General features: G+C 42.3%; 1 protein-coding gene across 1 annotated transcript in view; it reads right to left on the bottom strand.

Annotated features, from left to right (window-relative positions):
• FGD3 (FYVE, RhoGEF and PH domain containing 3) overlaps positions 1-18,187 on the bottom strand; it is an 81,225-nt gene extending 63,038 nt beyond the window's left edge. Inside the window, exons 1-4 of the mRNA XM_038772822.1 lie at positions 17,988-18,187; positions 15,811-16,408; positions 1,530-1,619; positions 105-241 (exon numbers count right to left, since the gene is read on the bottom strand). Coding sequence (XP_038628750.1) covers positions 105-241; positions 1,530-1,619; positions 15,811-16,359 — 776 coding nt within the window. The 5' untranslated portion in view covers positions 16,360-16,408; positions 17,988-18,187. The remainder of the gene's footprint in view (positions 1-104; positions 242-1,529; positions 1,620-15,810; positions 16,409-17,987) is intronic.
• Between the last annotated feature and the right edge of the window lie 913 nt (positions 18,188-19,100).

Raw genomic sequence — 19,100 nt, 5'->3', positions numbered from 1 at the left:
ACAGAGCTGCAAAAAGCAGTAGACAATAGTTGTGCACAGGGAGGGAAGAAAACATCAGCCACTGCACCCCCAGCCTCAGCTTTGATTTTTGAATTTGTACCCACCACTCGCAAGTAATCCGGGTTTGTAGTTCTGGCAGAAGAAACTTCCCATGGAAACAGTAGATTGAAGAAATATTGGAGAAAATGCCAGTTGTCACTTCAGATGGAATCCCAGCTTCTGCCAACTTGGTACAAAAAACCTAACAAAAACCAACTGATAAAGTTACTCCACTTCTAAAAATATTATTAAAGATCCTTATTTTTTGCTTTGGTACAATGTCTCAACTTTTGGTTAGGATTAGTTTTTCTTGGCAGAGAGTTGCACAGAAAAATCAATCACTTAAATGATTTAGGGACATAGCTTTTGTGTTGCCATTTATGCTCTTTTATTATTTTCCAATGACTCAAAAAAGTCTATAACCTGAAAGCAAGCTCATACAATAGTTAATGTCAGTCCTAAGGACTACCCAATAAAGTAGATGAAGAGGCCCTGCCAGAAAGAAAATTCTCTGATTCACCAAAAAATATCAAGCTGAATTTATGGAGGATTCATGAAACTGTAGATTCTCTCATTCCCTCAGGTTTTATTTAGTAGTAGTAGTCGTTATAATAGTATTTATTAAACATTTACTGTGTGCAGAGCACAGTACTAAACTCTGGGAGAAAATACACAAGTGGGAATTAGACACAGTCCCTTACTCCTGGGATGGGTCACATCTAAGAGTTTAAGTGGGGAAAAGGGATTGGAGCCAGACACATCAGGAGTGATGAAATAAAACAACACCACAAGTACATAAATTAGGCTCAAAGTCTCAGTGTAGATATGGAGTCTCTGTAATCAACTTAATTTCTACAGGAGTAAGTTACTCAAGTTCATTCTTTGCTTAAGGTTATAGTTATTTTGTCCAAGATTCTATTGCTGCTTGAACGGGCCTAGATAGATGCAGAAATGTTTCATTATTTGACATTTCAGTCATAGTGAGGCCTAGTGGATAAAGCACGGGCCTGGGAGTCAGAAGGACCTGGGTTCTAATCCCGTCTATGCACTTCTCAACTGTGTGACCTTGAACTTCTCTGTGCCTCAGTTATCTCATCTGTAAAATGGGGATTAAGATGGTGAGCCTCACATGGGATAGAGATTGTGTCCAACCTGATTAGCTTGTAACTACCCCAGTGCTTAGAACAGTTCTTGACACATAGTAAATGCTTAAGCAATACTATTATTGTTATTATTATTAATAATAATAATGGTTGGTCGTCATATCAACATTTAGATAAACATCTGGTAGAAGGATCACATATATGGTCTTCATTTAAGTGAGTGTCCTCATTCCAGAAGATTTCAAAGAACTGACTTGAGAGTTGTGGATCCCTGCCAAATTGTCACCCAAAAGAATATATACTGATTGCCTAAAAAGGTAGCAAACTTCAGTTTTACTAAAAAAAAATGACCAGAATGGACACAGTAGTGCATTTTGTTTGAAATACCTGATCTAGAAGATGCAGTCTTTTCACATAGGCTTCTTCAGTACTTAGAAGTTCATTTGCAATATTGAATAGCTTTTGTGGCTCTGTACACTGGAAAAAAAAAATCAGTTCCAAATTAGTATATTAGCAACTCACAGGCAAGGCTTATACAAAGAAACCCCACTGATGTAATACATTATAGGGTAGCTAACACTCGATATAGACTATTTTTCCTCCAAATATTATAAAGCCAAAGGACCAAAAAGAAAAAAATGGAAGGCAGAAGTTTTTAGAATTGTTAAAAGTACTGGTAAATCATTTATGCACTATATCCAAATGTTTCATTGTAGACTGCAGTGACATCATTTTCTTCTAGCATTTTTTTTAAAAAAACATTTGACCAAGTGTCCCTTACATAAGACAATGACTCGTCTCTCTCTTCTCTCTCTTTCTCTCCCTCCCTCCCTCCTGGCCTCACAACTTAGAAAGTCACTTTTTCACTCAAATATACAGACATGTCATCTAGGTGGAGAGACAGTGTTGCCTAATGGAAGGAGCACACTAGCCTGCTGTGTGACTATGGGCAAATCACTTAACTTCCCTGTACCTCAGGTTCCTCTTCTGTAAAATGGGGACAAAATATCAGCTCTCCCTCCATCTTAGATTGTGACCCTCATGTGGGACAGGATAATTGGAAGGGATTTCCTTTAGAAAAGATAGCATTTCTCTATTAAGACTATCCATCAACTCCAGGATGAAACTAAGATAAGCAATTCAGCCTTTATAAAAGGACTAATCCATCAATGTTCCTAACTAATATAGGTATCAATCTACAATATTAGAGAGAGCAATTTCAGTTCAACCGCAGGGAAAAGAATGGATAATCTGGTGAGGGGGTTCAGCAGTGGAAAGATTGGAAAATACCTGCTAGAGTTCTTCCAAATTCAAAGGGAATCCTGCTGATCTGTTTGAAGTATGAGTACACATATTTAACCAAAAGGTCTGACCAAAGACCAGTAGTCCCTCCCTGCCCAATTACTCAAAGTCTATTTTATATAAGTAATCTTATCATTTCATTAAGAAAATAATAATAATGGTATTCGTTAAGTACTTCCTATGTGCCAAGCACTGTTCTAAGCACTAGGATAGATTACAAGGTAATCAAATTGTCCCACGTGGGGCTCACAGTCTTAATCCCCATTTTACAGATGAGGTAACTGAGGCACAGAGAAGTTAAGTGACTTGCCCAAAGTCACACAGCTGTCGAGTGGAGGAGCCAGGATTAGAATCCATGACCTCTGACTCCCAAACCCATACTCTTTCCACTAAGCCACGCTTGAAATTAATTATATCGTTAAATTCACTGGGTTATTTACCACCTCCAGAAGACATTTTGGGAACTATTTCTCTGATTGGTAATTTATTTTCATGGCTGCTCCCCCCCCCCCCCCCCCCCCCACCCCATACACTGTAAATTCCTTGTGGGCAGGGATCACATCTACCAATCTGCAGTACTGTACTTTCCCAAGTGCTTAGTACAGTGCTTTGCCACACAGTAAGCACTCAGATACCACCAATTAATGGACTGATCTTGACTCAAAGTCAATTTTCTGAGAATAGAGCAAGCACGTGTTGCCATTATACAATTATTACTCCCTGCCTTTATCCATCCCTTTTTAATTAAATCTCAGTGAAAAGGAAGACAGTAAGGGGAATAGCAGGAGTCTCCCATTCCCTGACATTTTCTGAAGTAGTAACAGTTCCTTTGGAAACTATATAGAGATTTTGTTGACTTTATTGTCTACCCTCTGAATAGACCTGGATGATGTTGATTTATCACCAAATCTTTGCCAACATTAATCATGCACCCAAACCTAATCCTAGGTTTGGTTCTCAACTTGCTAGACTTTTTCTTCCCCAAAGTCCAAAATTTTCAACATTCTGTGGAGTTTTTTTTTCTTTTTTGCCCATTCCATCAAGCATACCAAGAAGGCAATGCTCAGTGTCTACTGTAACACCACATCTGCCCTTTAAGATGAGTCTTCAGCACAAAATTGGAATCATTATCCACATCTCAACAACAACAGCATTTACTATTGTACCCTCCTAAGAGTGTGGAGAACCTCCAGAAGTATATGACATGGTGGGCCTATGCTATACTTTTTTTTAATTCTTGCTGCTCTTGTTTGTGGATAGACTTACTATTTCTCAGTCCCTTTAACAATATATATATTAGCATAGTTTTGAATGTTGATTTTTTTTAACCAACTGGCTTTCAATCCCCCAGTAGTACTAGTAGCAATGACATTTATTGAGCACTTACTGAATGCAGCACACTCAACTACACATTTGAAAGAAAACAGAACCACACGACATCTTCCCTGCCCCATTACATTCTAATGGGGGAGGCAGAAATAGACATAGTCGCAAGGGGTGGAATGAGAAAATTGACTGCTCAATCAAATATACAAATATACAACAGTGAGACTGGGCATAAATTGAAATCGTAACTGCAGAAGGAGGCTATAGAGTTGATATTTGGGATACTGATGATTACTCAGGGAAGAACTGTTGGAAGAGGTGGGATTTGAGGTTGGGAGAGATGAAGTCCAGTGTATTGGAGAGAAGGGTGTTGAGAGTTCTGGGGATAACGTGAGCATGGGGTCAGAGGAATGCAAGATGAGAGCAAGGAAGAGCCAGAAAGTGGGCTTAGGAGGAGCAAAGGGTGCAGTAAGAACAGTAGTGGATAAGGAGAGCTGATTAAGTACAGTGAGGAAAGTCAGTGCAGAGTTTTGAGGTCAATGGTCTGTCTTTAATGAGGAGTATTTTGAAAAGCAGGCAAATATGCTCTGAGAGCGATGTTTCAGGAAGATGATCCAGGCAGCAGTATATATTGTTGGGGGAGAGCCTGGAGGTAGGGAGACGAATGTGGAGGCAGACACAATAGTCCACAATCATGATATGATGAGCACATGAACCATGGTTGTGGCTGTATAGGTGGAGAAGAAGGGAGTGGATCCATATAATGCTTTTGAAGAAAAATTGGCAGGTTGTAATAGCAGATTAGATGTGAGAGTGGAATGAGCGAGAGGCCAAAATCATACTAAGGTTGTGTGCTTGGGTCACGGGGTGGGTGGTGGTGTTTGCAATTGAGAAATAGGGAAGGAAAAAGATTAGTTCAGTTTGGGACACATTAAGTTTGAGGTGCTGGAGTGCCAACCAAGTGGAGATGCCCTAGAGGCAAGAGGAGAGGTGGGACTGGCTATGAGGGAAGAGGACAGGGCAAGAGGGAGATTTTTGAGTCACCCGCATAGAGCCATGCAAGTGTATGAGTTCCCCAAGAGAGTGTAGAAGGAGGGAAAACATGGGACCCAGCACAAAAACAAAGGACCCAGGCAACCACGTACTAGGTAAGAGGGAAGAAGCATGGCCTAATGGAAAGAACATCGGCCTGGGAGACAGAGGACCTGGGATCTAATCCTGACTCCTTCACTTGTCTGCTTTGTGACTTTGGGCAAGTCATTTACCTTCTTTGTATCCTAGGTTATCTTGTAACTACCCCAGCATTTACTACAGTGCCCAGCACATAGTAAGTGCTTAATAAATACCATAACAAAACAAAAAAAGTTGGAAGAGGAAACACGGAAGGAACAGTCGGAGACGTGGAGGAAAACCAGAAGAGTTCCAAGTCAGCAAAACCAAGATTGGATAGTCGTATCAAAGGTGGCTGAGAGGTCCAGGAGGATTAGGATAAGCTAGAAGCCATTGGATATAGCTATGAAGAAGTTACGGGTGACTTTGAAGAGTGCAGTCTTAGTGGAGTGAAGGGGGTGAAAACCTTAATATACTGAGTTGAGAAGAGAGTTGTCAGAGAGGAAATGAAGGCAGCAGACGTATCCCTTCAGAGAATTTGGTCAGGATCGGGGAAACAGGCAAGTGACAATATCTGCAGAGGGCTGTGGGGCCAAGAGGATTTGCTTAGTATAGGGAAGAGGTGAGTGTGTTTGAAGGCAGAGGGGATGGAATCAATAGGAGAAAGGAGTTACAGATAACAGTAAGGGAGGGGCAGAGTGGGAGCAAGAGCTTTTAAGAGATAAGAGGGAATAGTGTAAGAGGCACCGGTACAGGGAGTAAAGTTAGAAAGCAGCCAGGAGATCTCCTCTGGAGCAACAGGCAAGAAGGAGGACTGGCAGAACAATGGCAAGATGAGGAAGGGACTATGGAAAGGTCACTTGCGTGATTTCTATAATGCCAACAAAATAGTTATTGAGGTTGCTGGAGGCTAGGAATGGGGATCGGTGGTAGAGGCCCTGGAAGTTTTCAAAGGGGGTTGAAGATTTGGAATACTTGGTGTGTGTTGGGGGGATGGAAGTCAATGAGAGAGGAGTAGAACAGTTGCTGATCTGAAGAGAGAGCTGAATTTTAGAAAGAGAGAATGAACTTAAAGTGGAAGAAGTCGGCTTGGGGCCTGGATTTCCACCAGCTCTTTGAAACGTGGCTCAGAGGTCGTGAGACCTAGACCACATCTATCCTCCTTGCTTTCTGAGACCTGCCAGAATTAAGGCAGGGAAGAAGGATATGAGCAAACTACTCTCTCACTAGATGATAATAGAGGCATCTTTGTCTAATGGGCCTTTGGGTGTCCATTGTTTTTCTAACATGTTTAGGAGAACCTTCCTTCTTTTAAGAATCACAGTGACTATAGCAGGAAAATAAATTTTACTAAAGTACTTGATCAATATGCAATCACGGCTACTTATTTTTCATAGCCTTCTGAACACACAGGCAAAGACCAACTGAATGAATAACTTCTACATTTGACTAGCATCTTCCCTTCCTGACTGAACAGAGTGAAGAGTGCTGAGGCCAAGACATTCTTTAAAAAAAAACAATTCAACTCCATCTGTCATCTCCAAAGGGTATCCTGCCACAGGACGAGAGAGAATGGAGGAGGAACAAATAGATTTTTCAGAGTGAAAAGTTGCTGAACCTGGTTTAGGCTGCCATTTGCACAAGAGTTTAAACAAGAAGAGCACACGAAAATTTTAGATATGCTTTACCATACTACTAAAATTAGCAGACTAACCAAACTAATAGTACACATATCCTTTTATAGCTTTATTTCTCCCCACTTCCTCCCATGCTAATGCCCCAAACCATGTAGGAGCTATTTGTGCATATGGTATAGTGGTTAGAGCACGAAAGAGGGGTCAAGAGTTCATTCTAGAAGCCAATTCTCATCCTCACCTCTTCAGAAAATATCTGAGGAGATAGGCAGAGCAGAATGAAACCAATAAATGAGTTCGATAATGTCCAAAGCCAAAGTAGAAGTTATTTGTGCATGTGCGGTAGTGGTTATAGCATATGCAAATGGAGTCAATCAATCAATCAATCAATCGTATTTATTGAGCACTTACTGTGTGCAGAGCACTGTACTAAGCACTTGGGAAGTACAAGTTGGCAACACATAGAGACAGTCCCTACCCAACAGTGGGCTTACAGTCTAGAAGGGGGAGACAGAAAACAAAACAAAACACATTAACAAAATAAAATAAATAGAATAGATATATACAAGTAAAATAAATAGAGTAATAAATATGTACAAACATATATACATATATACAGGTGCTGTGGGGAAGGGAAGGAGGTAAGGCGGGGGGGATGGAGAGGGGAAGGAGGGGGAGAGGAAGGAGGGGGCTCAGTCTGGGAAGGCCTCCTGGAGGAGGTGAGCTCTCAGTAGAGCCTTCAAGAGAGGAAGAGAGCTAGCTTGGCGGTTGTGGGGAGGGAGGGCATTCCAGGCCAGAGGGATGACGTGGGCCGGGGGTCGACGGTGGGACAGGCGAGAACAAGGCACGGTGAGGAGATTAGCGGCAGAGGTGCGGAGGGTGCGGGCTGGGCTGTAGAAGGAGAGAAGGGAGGTGAGGTAGGAGGGGGCGAGGTGATGGAGAGCCTTGAAGCCGAGGGTGAGGAGTTTCTGCCTGATGCATAGGTTGATCGGTAGCCACTGGAGATTTTTGAGGAGGGGAGTAACATGCCCAGAGCGTTTCTGGACAAAGACAATCCGGGCAGCGGCGTGAAGTATGGATTGAAGTGGGGAGAGACAAGAGGATGGGAGATCGGAGAGGAGGCTGATACAGTAGTCCAGACGGGATAGGATGAGAGCTTGAATGAGCAGGGTAGTGGTTTTGGATGGAGAGGAAAGGGTGGATCTTGGCAATGTTGCGGAGCTGAGACCGGCAGGTTCTGGTGCCAGCTTGGATGTGAGGAGTGAACGAGAGAGCGGAGTCGAGGATGACACCAAGGTTGTGGGCTTGTGAGACGGGAAGGATGGTAGTGCCATCAACAGAGATGGGAAAGTCAGGGAGAGGGCAGGGTTTGGGAAGGAAGACAAGGAGTTCAGTCTTGGACATGTTGAGTTTTAGGTGGCGGGCAGACATCCAGATGGAGATGTCCTGAAGGCAGGAGGAGATGCGAGCCTGGAGGGAGGGGGAGAGAGCAGGGGCAGAGATGTTAATTTGGGTGTCATCAGCGTAGACATGATAGTTGAAGCCGTGGGAGTGAATGAGGTCACCAAGGGAGTGAGTGTAGATCGAGAACAGAAGGGGACCAAGAACTGAACCTTGAGGAACCCCCACAGTAAGGGGATGGGAGGGGGAGGAGGAGCCTGCAAAAGAGACTGAGAATGAAAAGTCAAGAGAATGAGGTCAAGAGTTTACCATAGTCAGTAATTCTTGTCCTCCCCTATTAGGGAAATCTCTAAGCAGATAGGCAGAATTAAATTAATACAACATATGAATTTGATAAGGAGTACATGTGGCTATGTGGAAAAGATAAACACAGTTCAACATGGTGCACAGGAGGTGATGCTCCTCTGAAAAAACTGGTTATAAAGCCAGTGAGACCAAGAGAATATTGCCAGTAGTGATAGGCCCCGCAAAACCTAAAAAATAGCTATTGGAAGATCAACACAATCAGTCAATTGTTAGTAATTATTAAATGTTTAACTGTGAAGAGAGCTGGCCTAATCACTTGGGAGAGTACCATGGAGTTAGTAAAGACGAATGACGCTCCATTGAAACTCATATTTTTCAACTGAATTTGTGTCAGTACTCTCCCAAGCGCTTAGTACATTGCTCTGCACACAGTAAGCACTCAATAAATATGACTGATTGATTCAAAGATGACACTATTTCTGGGGAGATTTCGGGAGGCGGGGGGCATGTAGAAGCCTGGCTGGAACACCTGACCTATAATCCTTTCACATGATGTTCTGATATAGATTACCCTATGCTGCCTATTTTGTGTCCCCCCTGTAGACTGTAAGCTCCATGTGGGCAGGGAATGTGTCCACCAACTCTGTTACATTGTACCTACCCAAATGCTTAGTACAGGGCTATGCACAGGGTAATAAATATGATTGACAATGTATGAGTCACCCACATTTTCAATCCTTCTTCTTGATGTCTCAGTCTTCCCAAAGCCAATGTTTTAAGCAGTCTCCCCATTTCTAACTGTAGTACACCAGACTGAACTCTTTCTATTGCTACCTCACATGATTTCTGGTTTTTCTTCATTCAATCTACATTCAGTAGATAGCATTTATTGACTGCTTACTGTGTGGAGAGCTATGTACTAAATGCTTGGGAGAGTACAAAAAAGTAGAAGACAGTACCAAAGGGGAAGAAGACACATAAGGAAGTTATACTCTACTGAAGAAGACAGACACAAAATCATTTACAGATCGATAGGAAGCGCACAAATAGTACAGTACAGGAATCGATTTGCCCAAAAGCACAGAGATGAGAGTTGGGAGTATACGATGCAGGGAGAAGAAAGTTTAATTGGGAATAGCCTCCTGGAAAAGGTGGAATTTCAGAAAGGCTTTGAAGATGAAAGGCATATTTGAAAGCCTTGACTCAGCCAGTGGTCAGAGATAGGAGAGTTGAGGAGGAGGCAACTAGAGAAGGTGAACTTAGGAGGAGTAGAATGTGCAAACTGATGTGTAGTAGGCACCATCATCTTCAACTGCACCATTTCTTATATCTCCTTCCACTTTCGACACTGTGGACCACCCCCTTCTCCTCAACACACTATCCGACCTTGGCTTCACAGACTCCGTCCTCTCCTGGTTCTCCTCTTAACTCTCCGGTAGTTCATTCTCAGTCTCTTTTGCAGGCTCCTCCTCCCCCTCCCATCCCCTTACTGTGGGGGTTCCTCAAGGTTCGGTGCTTGGTCCCCTTCTGTTCTCAATCTACACTCACTCCCTTGGTGACCTCATTCGTTCCCACGGCTTCAACTATCATCTCAACGCTGATGACACTCAGATCTACATCTCTGCCCCTGCTCTCTCCCCCTCCCTCCAGGCTCGCATCTCCTCCTGCCTTCAGGACATCTCCATCTGGATGTCTGCCCGCCACCTAAAACTCAACATGTCCAAGACTGAACTCCTTGTCTTCCCTCCCAAACCCTGCCCTCTCCCTGACTTTCCCATCTCTGTTGATGGCACTACCATCCTTCCCGTCTCACAAGCCCGCAACCTTGGTGTCATCCTCGACTCCGCTCTCTCATTCACCCCTCACATCCAAGCTGTCACCAAAACCTGCCGGTCTCAGCTCCGCAACATTGCCAAGATCTGCCCTTTCCTCTCCATCCAAACTGCTACCCTGCTCGTTCAAGCTCTCATCCTATCCCATCTGGACTACTGCATCAGCCTTCTCTCTGATCTCCCATCCTCATGTCTCTCCCCACTTCAATCCATACTTCATGCTGCTGCCCGGATTGTCTTTGTCCAGAAACGCTCTGGGCATGTTACTCCCCTCCTCAAAAATCTCCAGTGGCTACCAATCAATCTGCGCATCAGGCAGAAACTCCTCACCCTCGGCTTCAAGGCTCTCCATCACCTTGCCCCCTCCTACCTCACATCCCTTCTCTCCTTCTACAGCCCACCCTGCACCCTCCGCTCCTCTGCCGCTAATCTCCTCACCGTGCCTCGTTCTCGCCTGTCCCGCCATCGACCCCCGGCCCACGTCATCCCCCGGGCCTGGAATGCCCTCCCTCTGCGCATCCGCCAAGCTAGCTCTCTTCCTCCCTTCAAGGCCCTACTGAGAGCTCACCTCCTCCAGGAGGCCTTCCCTGACTGAGCCCCTTCCTTCCTCTCCCCCTCGTCCCCCTCCCCATCCCCCATCTTACCTCCTTCCCTTCGCCACAGCACATGTATATATGTATATATGTTTGTACATATTTATTACTCTATTTATTTATGTATTTATTTTACTTGTACATATCTATTCTATTTATTTTATTTTGTTAGTATGTTTGGTTTTGTTCTCTGTCTCCCCCTTCTAGACTGTGAGCCCACTGTTGGGTAGGGACTGTCTCTATATGTTGCCAACTTGTACTTCCCAAGCGCTTAGTACAGTGCTCTGCACACAGTAAGCGCTCAATAAATACGATTGATTGATTGACTGATTAGACCATGCTCAAAATTCACCTTTGCTAAAAAGACTTCTCTGGAGCTCACTATGCCTTCCAGTTGTGGTCCCATCATCTTCCTGGGTTCATTCCTATCCAAACTCCTTGAACAAGTTGTATACATCTGCTGCTTTCCCTTCTCCTAGCACTTTCAGAACTCCCTACAATCTGATTTCTACCCCTTCACTTCTATTGAGACCAAATGCTCAAAGATCACCAATGAGCTCCCCCATGCCAAATCTAATGGGCTCTACTCTAGCCTAATCCTCCTTGATTTCTCTGCTGTCTTTGATTACACATACTACTTCCCCTCCTACATCTCTGGCCACTCCTCATCAATCTCTTTTGCTAGTTCTTTGTCTGTTTTTCACACCCTAACTTAGGTAACCTTCAAGACTCTGTTCTGGGGCCCTTAGTTTCTCACTTTACATTCATTAGCTCTGGCTTCAGTTACCACCTCTATGCGGAGGTCCTATAGTCATAGGAAACAGTGTGGCTTAGTGGATAGAGCACAGGCCTGGGAGTCAGAAGGACCTGGGTTCTAATACCAGCACTGCCATGTCTGCTGTGTGACCTTGGCAAGTCACTTCACTTCTCTGTGCCTCAATTATCTCATCTGTAAAATGGAGATTAAGAGTGTGAGCCCCTTGTGGGACAGGGACCATGCCCAAGCTGATTAACTTGTATCTACCCCAGTGTTAGAATAGTGCTTGGCACAAAGTAAGTGCTTAACAAGCACCATAATCATTATTATTAGAGTCCAAAGCTCTGCTTTACTCCACTTTGGATAGAACCGTGCTTGGCACATAGTAAGCACTTCTTAACAAATGCCACCATTATTATTATTATATCATCATGGAGTAATCTTGGGATCCTGATCAATTTTTCACAGTAGTCAAAAACTTTCTTTCCAGTTTTTAGAGTCCAGTTTAATGCTTTTGAAAGATAACAAATGCTCTATTTAGATCTACAAACACTGTAAAGAGGTCTTTGTGTTATTCCTTACGTTTGCCTGTATCTATATCTGATTAAATCACATTGAAATTCTGAGGGCACATGGTTAACAATGTCCTCCAGCCCTGAAGAGCAGCTTCATTTTATTTTCATTCTTTCAGTCATATTTATTGAGCAGTTACTGCGTGCAGATCACTGTACTAAGCCCTTGAGGGAGTGCAATTCAACAATATTTTGCCATTAAATCATTTCCTCATCCCATATCTACCTGGCACTTAGTACAGTGCTTGACATAAGGAATGCACTTAAGTACTATTATTATTATTCATTTAACTGTACTTCATTAATCCTCTGCTCCCTTTATTTTGGTTACCTCCTTCCAGCTCACCATACAGTACCATCTTTCCTATGTAGCCTACCCAGTGAAGCTGTGTTGAGATGAGAAGAGCGCCAATGCTAGTGGATTGACTTCAGTCCAGGATTTCATTGTTTGTGATCCTGGAATACCACTTGATATTAGGCATGGCCTATAAGTAATAGAGTGGATAGAATTGCTTAAAGAGACAAATGTGGTGGTTGGAGGAGAGGGAAGCAGTTGACTTATAGTTTGGTCTAAAACCTTGTTGCTACCATATTCTGTCTGGCAGTCACCTAAAAGATGTGCTGGGCTTCTTGATTTGATTTTCTAGGTTCTTGTCTAGGTTTGCATTGTTGGACAGGGTGTTGCCTAAGTAACAGAATTCTGAGATAACATTGTTTCGCCTTGCTAATGAAAATGTTCAGCTGGGTAAAGGGCTTCCCTGGTGTAGGCTGATACATTATTTTGGATTGCTTCAGACTTACTGTCAATCCAAAGCTCCTGCCTCAGGCCACAAAGCAACTTACAATCATTTGAAAGTCTTCTTGGGTGTGGTCCCCTAGGGCTTTCAATGATACTCGGAGCCTGTGGTGTTGAGTTGAAAGAATTTCTTGGAGGAGAAGAAATGTGTTCTAACAGTAACATTAAGGTACTGCCAGGATGGTGTCATTGAAAAACTTAAACAGAACTGGGCATACTAAGCAACTCTGCTTTATCTCGTTTCCCCATAAACCCCACCCCACCCTCTCACTAAAGCCCCTGGATAACAAAATGAGGGATAATGGATTGTTTGGGGGTGTTCAGAAAAACCTGAGGTGAGCCACCTTTCCTAGACAATTATTCCTCCAAATTGTCTTGTTCTTATTTTGTGTATTTCTCCTTGTCCCTAATAATGTTTCATTAATGTCTGATGGTTTCTTTGTTCCAAATGAATCTGTCTCCAGTCCTCTCCCCCACCTAAAGTCATAAATTGTGAGCCTTTTGAGGGACAGGGACTGTGTCTAATTCCCACCTCTGCAACATTTCCCAATGCTTAGTACAGTGCTCTGCACAAAGTGCTTAATACTCTAACCACTAATACTACTATCATTGTCTGTGAAATACAGGTAACCAGAGGAGTCTACTGGAGAAAGCATGGGTCTAATAGTCAAAAAAAAAACAGGTCAAAAGGTTCAGCTCTGCCATTGGCTTGTTGTGTGGTCATGGGTAGGTTACTCCACTTAACTGTGTTTCAGTTTCTTCATTGATAAAATGGGAATTAAACTTGACTCTCACTACAAAAAATAAGATATCTGATGTGACCATGCTTGGAAAAATCTCATCAAGCACCCAGAAAGGTACTCTGCACACAGTAAGTGCTCAGTAAGTGCTTCTGATGAAGAAATTCAGGGTACACGCTAATGAAACAGGAGATCTGGGACCAAGTCCCAGCATTTTCACTGGCCTGTAATCCAGGTCCCTGCATCTGCAGGTCCCTTCCCTCCACAGAGAAGCAGCATAGCCTAGTGGCAAGAACACGGGCTTGGGAGTCAGACATTGTGGGTTCTAATTCCGCCTTCGTCACTTGTCTGCTGTGTGACCTTGGGCAAGTCACTTAACTTCTCTGTGCCTCAGTTACCTCGTCTGTAAAATAGGGATTGAGCCTGTGAGCCCCACGGGGGACAACCTGATCACGTTGTATCTACTCCAGCGCTTAGACCAGTGCTTGGCACATAGTAAGTGCTTAACAAATACCATAATAATTATTAGTATTATTATTATTGCATTTCCATTTTCCCCAACTATAAAATGGAAGCAAACCATTGTGGACAACAGATCAGATTTACAAAGCATCTAGGAACAAATGACCTTATATAGTGATCAGCAGTCACAAAAGTGAGCCCGCTGTTGGGTAGGGACCGTCTCTATGTGTTGCCGACTTGTACTTCCCAAGCGCTTAGTACAGTGCACACAGTAAGCGCTCAATAAATACGATTGAATGAATGAATGAAAAGTGACAGCTATCAATCTCTCTAATAATCTAGAGGGAAAAATAAGGGCTACTGCTTTTAAGAAAAATCAAAACCAGATCCGAAATGTCCTTTTACTTTTTCATTTAACCTGAACATGCATTGAAAGAAGTCATAGACAAAACACAGTCCTGTCCCTTTTTTGAGTAAATCCTCAGTGAGGAGTGGTCATAATCCAATGTCCTGACCATTTGCAGCTATTAAAGATCTGATCTCATTTTCTGCTAAGAGTTCATCCAAATCCAATGACCGGGCCAAATTCCAAACTCAGTAATTACATCCTGTCTACATAAAAATTACCCCTGCAGTTTTCAATTAGATAAGGTAACCTTTGCATCCTTTCCTCAACTGTACTGTATTCAGCTGAGGAGCAGCTGCTTTTTCATCAGTGATAACTGAAATAGACTCCATAAGAAGATGGTCTGTCAGTTTCTGAGGCTTCAAAGAACTTGGTGATTATTTGTTAAGGGAGTTTTATAAGGAAGTTAGTACTCTTGTTTTGTATGATCATTGCTATAGTAATTGACATTTATTCAGAGCTCACAGAATGTAGACTATTATACCAGCCACATGTTTTCTGCATTAAAAATTGAAAGAAATCCCCCTTGGAATAAAAGCATTCTCAAATGTCAGCAAAACCTTTGTGTGTTACCTGAACAGCGAGCTATTATTCAAGCTAATGAGCACCATAACATCTAAGGAAAGGGCAAATGTTAGCCTTTAATTTAACTCATTTGGAGTCTTGCTGGTTCCTACATTTGATGGTTTAAAAACATGCCCACTGTCAAATTAATTTCCCTCAGTACAAGTAAAGTGATTATACACTCACTCTGTATCGAGTTGGGGTTATAAAAAAAGATGATTTAGGTTGTGATTATCATTTCAATCTATTATTTCAGCAACGAGGTATTTTATGGTACTTATTAAGCGCTTACTGTGTGTCAGGACACTGTAGTGAGTGCTGGGGTAGGTAACAAACTAATCAAATTGAACACAGTCCATGTTCCACATGGGGCTCACAGTCTTAATCCCCATTTTCCAGACTAGGTAACTGAGGCACAAATAAATTAGGTGACAGCAGACAAATGGTAGAGCTGGGACTGGAACCTAGATCCTCTGACTCCCAGGCCCATACTCTTTCCAGGAGGCCAAGCTGCTTCCCACTTTGTACTGTTTAACAATAGGTTTCCTATTTCAATTCTGGCACTGCAAAGCAAATACTATATATGACTCTATATTCCAAGAAAGCCTCCAAATAATTTAATAACTTTACTGGAATTAGTGGGGTTTTTCTTCCTTTGTGATGTTAGTGATTTTTGTTGCTATTCTCTTATGAATTGATAACATTCCTAAGAAAATCTGGTGTCAGAAATAGAGTGATAGTGAAGACATCAGTGTCATAATTATTACATCTTGGAGGAAATGCAATACGTTTTTGGGATAGAGAAAGATATCTCATCAATCCAACATCACAGAAAAATGATAAACAGGAGAGAAGTCAGTGTCTTACCTTGGCTGTATCTAAATCTTCTGACTTTGGACCTTCAGCTGACTCCTGCTCTTCACTACTCCCCTCATCAATATCACTGTCTTCGTCCTGGGTCGAATCTCTCTTGGGTTCAGCAGGTGAAGACTTCCTGACCTTTCCCTCAGACTCCATCTTGGTCAGGATTCCAGCTCCAACACCTTTCTTGGGCTCCCCTCCCTCTTCATTTGGAAAGGTCTCTCCTGCCACACTGCAGGAAGGACTGTCGATTCCACTGTCTCGATTTGGTATTTTCCCATTTCCATTCTGCTCGGCAGCTGTGTCTTTAGCCCCGTGTTCTACTCTGGGCTCTTCACTGGGATTCACTGGAGAATGGTCCTCATAGTTTTGGCTCTCCCCGATGTTGAATTCTTTCATTTTGATTAAGTCTGTGTTATACTGCCCTGCAGTGCATAGTACATCTGGCTCTTTCTCACCTGGCTCACTTCTTTCGCTTGCAGAGCTGCCAGAACTTGTCATCTGCTCATGGTCTGCTGCATTTGGTTGTGGTGAAGAATCCAATCCTGATTCCATCTTAAAAGCTAAACTTAACTGGCCCCTTTGAAAGATGTGAATGGGTTGCCTGAAAACGGGGGAAAAGGACAAGTGATTTTTGGTTCAAAATCAAACAAGCCAGGTTAACCATATGATTTTGTTTTAAGTCCAGCCTGCCACCTAAAATCATAAGCACATCTTGTTGGAGTGAAATTTGTGGTTTTGGAGCAAACCCACTTACAGAAACAAATCATATTCCTGCACACAGATCCAAAAGGGAGACTTAAAAAAAATTAATGGTATTTGCTAACCTGATTATCTGATTACCCCAGAGCTTAGTACAGTACCTGGCATATAGTAAGCACTTAACAAATACCATAAAAATAGTTACGCACTTACTATGTGCCAGGCACTACGCTACACGCTGGGGTAAATAGTCCATGTCCCACAAGGGGCATTCAGTCTTAATCCCCATTTTATAGATGAGGTAACTGAGGCTCAGAGAAGTGAAACCCTTGCCCAGTGTCACACAGCAGACAAGTCCCTTTATTGCTGTATTGTACTTTTCAAGCACTTAGTACAGTGCTCTGCACACAGTAAAGTGCTCAATAAATACGACTGAATGAAAGTGGAGGAGCTAGGATTAGAACCCAGGTCCTCTGAATCCCAGGCCCATACTTTTTCCATTAGGCCATGCTGCTTCTCAGCGGGACCTGGGATAATAAAACACTGTATTTCTGAATATCAATGAGAATTTTACAATGGAATTGCTCTCTAGCTTTCCTAAGTCAGAGGTTTGATAGAATTACAGTATCCAGGACTTTAGTGATAAAAAAACAGCCCCTGAAAACCAGGCCCTTTCTTTTCTCATATTTACAGGCACATGATTCATTTCATACACCCCAGACAACCAAATAAATGAAAAAACACTCAAAAAGCAAAAGCCAGAACTGAGATTCTATCCATTTTGTGCCCTGAATAATATTGTCAAGTAACATATATTGGAATTTATGGGTCTTTCTGCATTCTAGTTTCAAATAAAACATTAGAAAAGTAATTGCTTTGAAAAAGGACTTCTTACTTCCAAAAAAGGATAATGTCAACTGTAGTCTAAACATGCTTAATCCTGTAAACTACCTCTCAAATCCAAAAGCTATTTTACAAAAAAACAAAATAGTTTGGTGAGTGAGCATCACATATCCTCCGCCCCCGCTCTAGACTGTAAACTCGCTGTGGGCAGGGAATGTGTCTATTATTGCATTGTACTCTCCCAAGTGCTTAGTACAGTGCTCTGCACACAGTAAGCGCTCAATAAATATGATTGACTGAATATCCTGCAATTGACTGTACTATCCAATAAGGCATTACAGTTCCATATCAAATCTGGAAACTTCAAACTGCTCATTAGACATTCGGCTACATTTTTACAACATTTCTGTGATGTGGGCAAGATAAAGTTCACTTCATGTCCACAGATCATTTCATAAGAACATCAGGAGAAAAAGGTGGGTTTTATTCTCATTTGAAATGTATTTCCTATAATCATTTCAAATATTGCACCCTCCCAAGAGTTTAGTACAGTGCTCTGCACACAGTAAGTGCTCAATAAATGACTGAATGAACTGAATGAAATATCATAGTCTAAAAAAATTGCAAGATATAATTACCAGATGCTTTCAAATTTTTCAATTAGAGAGTTGATGTCCGATGATGTTTGTGATCCTCCTTCTACTGGCAGCGAGCTTCTGGATAGTCTGGGGTCAGCAGGAAGAGGTCTACAAGGTGCTGGAGGTATTAACTCAAAATCTCTTTTCCATCCAACAGGTTTGAGATGGACAGGCTTAGGAGGTACTAATACAATACAATTTCAAAAGAAAATAAGAATCCATCTTCATCCTATTAAATTTATATCAACTAGGAAGAAGGTATCGTCCGTTGAACTCCATGCTTTAGAATCTGCCCCTTCACCATTTTATCCTTACATTGTTTCCGGTGCCTTCACAAACCCTTGGAGAGGTTACCAACTACTTTTATCTCATTCTTGTATCAAGGGGAGAGGAGAGGGGAAAAAAAAGGATGACCAGCTTGCTTTCTAATTTTCAGACTTTTGACCAGGTCTTTCACTGAACAGAGAAACTGAAAGAAAATAACCACTTCCGCATTTCTCAACCGGATGCCTCTCACATACGGAAAAGAAATGGTTTTGCAAGAGTAAACATAGCAATGATTTCTACCAGCAAATTCACTCCCTTCTTCTGCTGGCTTCTCCAAGTTTGGAGCCTGTCAATTTGGCACATTGCTGTGGAGTTGTATAATAGAAGCTGCAAACACTTCATTGTGTGTGCAACATTCAACAATGAAAAGAATAATTCCCACTTTCCCCCACCACTCTGAACCCCTGCCCCTTGTGGCAGAATCTTCTTCATGAGCTTCCTTCCTCTTTTGTTGGACAAAACCAATAAAAACATCAGTTAAAAAACATCTAGCTGGCTGAGGAGAATTTACTGAAAAGGTTCAACCTGAAGTTGCTCAATGTCAAGTTACAGGTACACGAACTTCTGAGAAAGGTTCAGAAAAGAATAAACCTGTGTTGTTCTGCATCCATGTAAACAATTAACCATGGCAACGGATGCATATGTGGTGAAAACGACTTCAACTTAAGGCTCTACCCACAAAAAGCTAAATAAATGACAACGAAATCAGTGCAAATTGGCACTGTTTTAAATGATGCTTGCTTGTAGCCTGACAAGCTTAAACAATCCAGTGACGAAAATACTAAA

Source organism: Tachyglossus aculeatus, chromosome X1 (genome assembly GCF_015852505.1).
Source record: "Tachyglossus aculeatus isolate mTacAcu1 chromosome X1, mTacAcu1.pri, whole genome shotgun sequence".
Lineage (NCBI taxonomy): Eukaryota > Metazoa > Chordata > Mammalia > Monotremata > Tachyglossidae > Tachyglossus > Tachyglossus aculeatus.
This window is presented reverse-complemented; position numbering and strand designations above follow the sequence as displayed.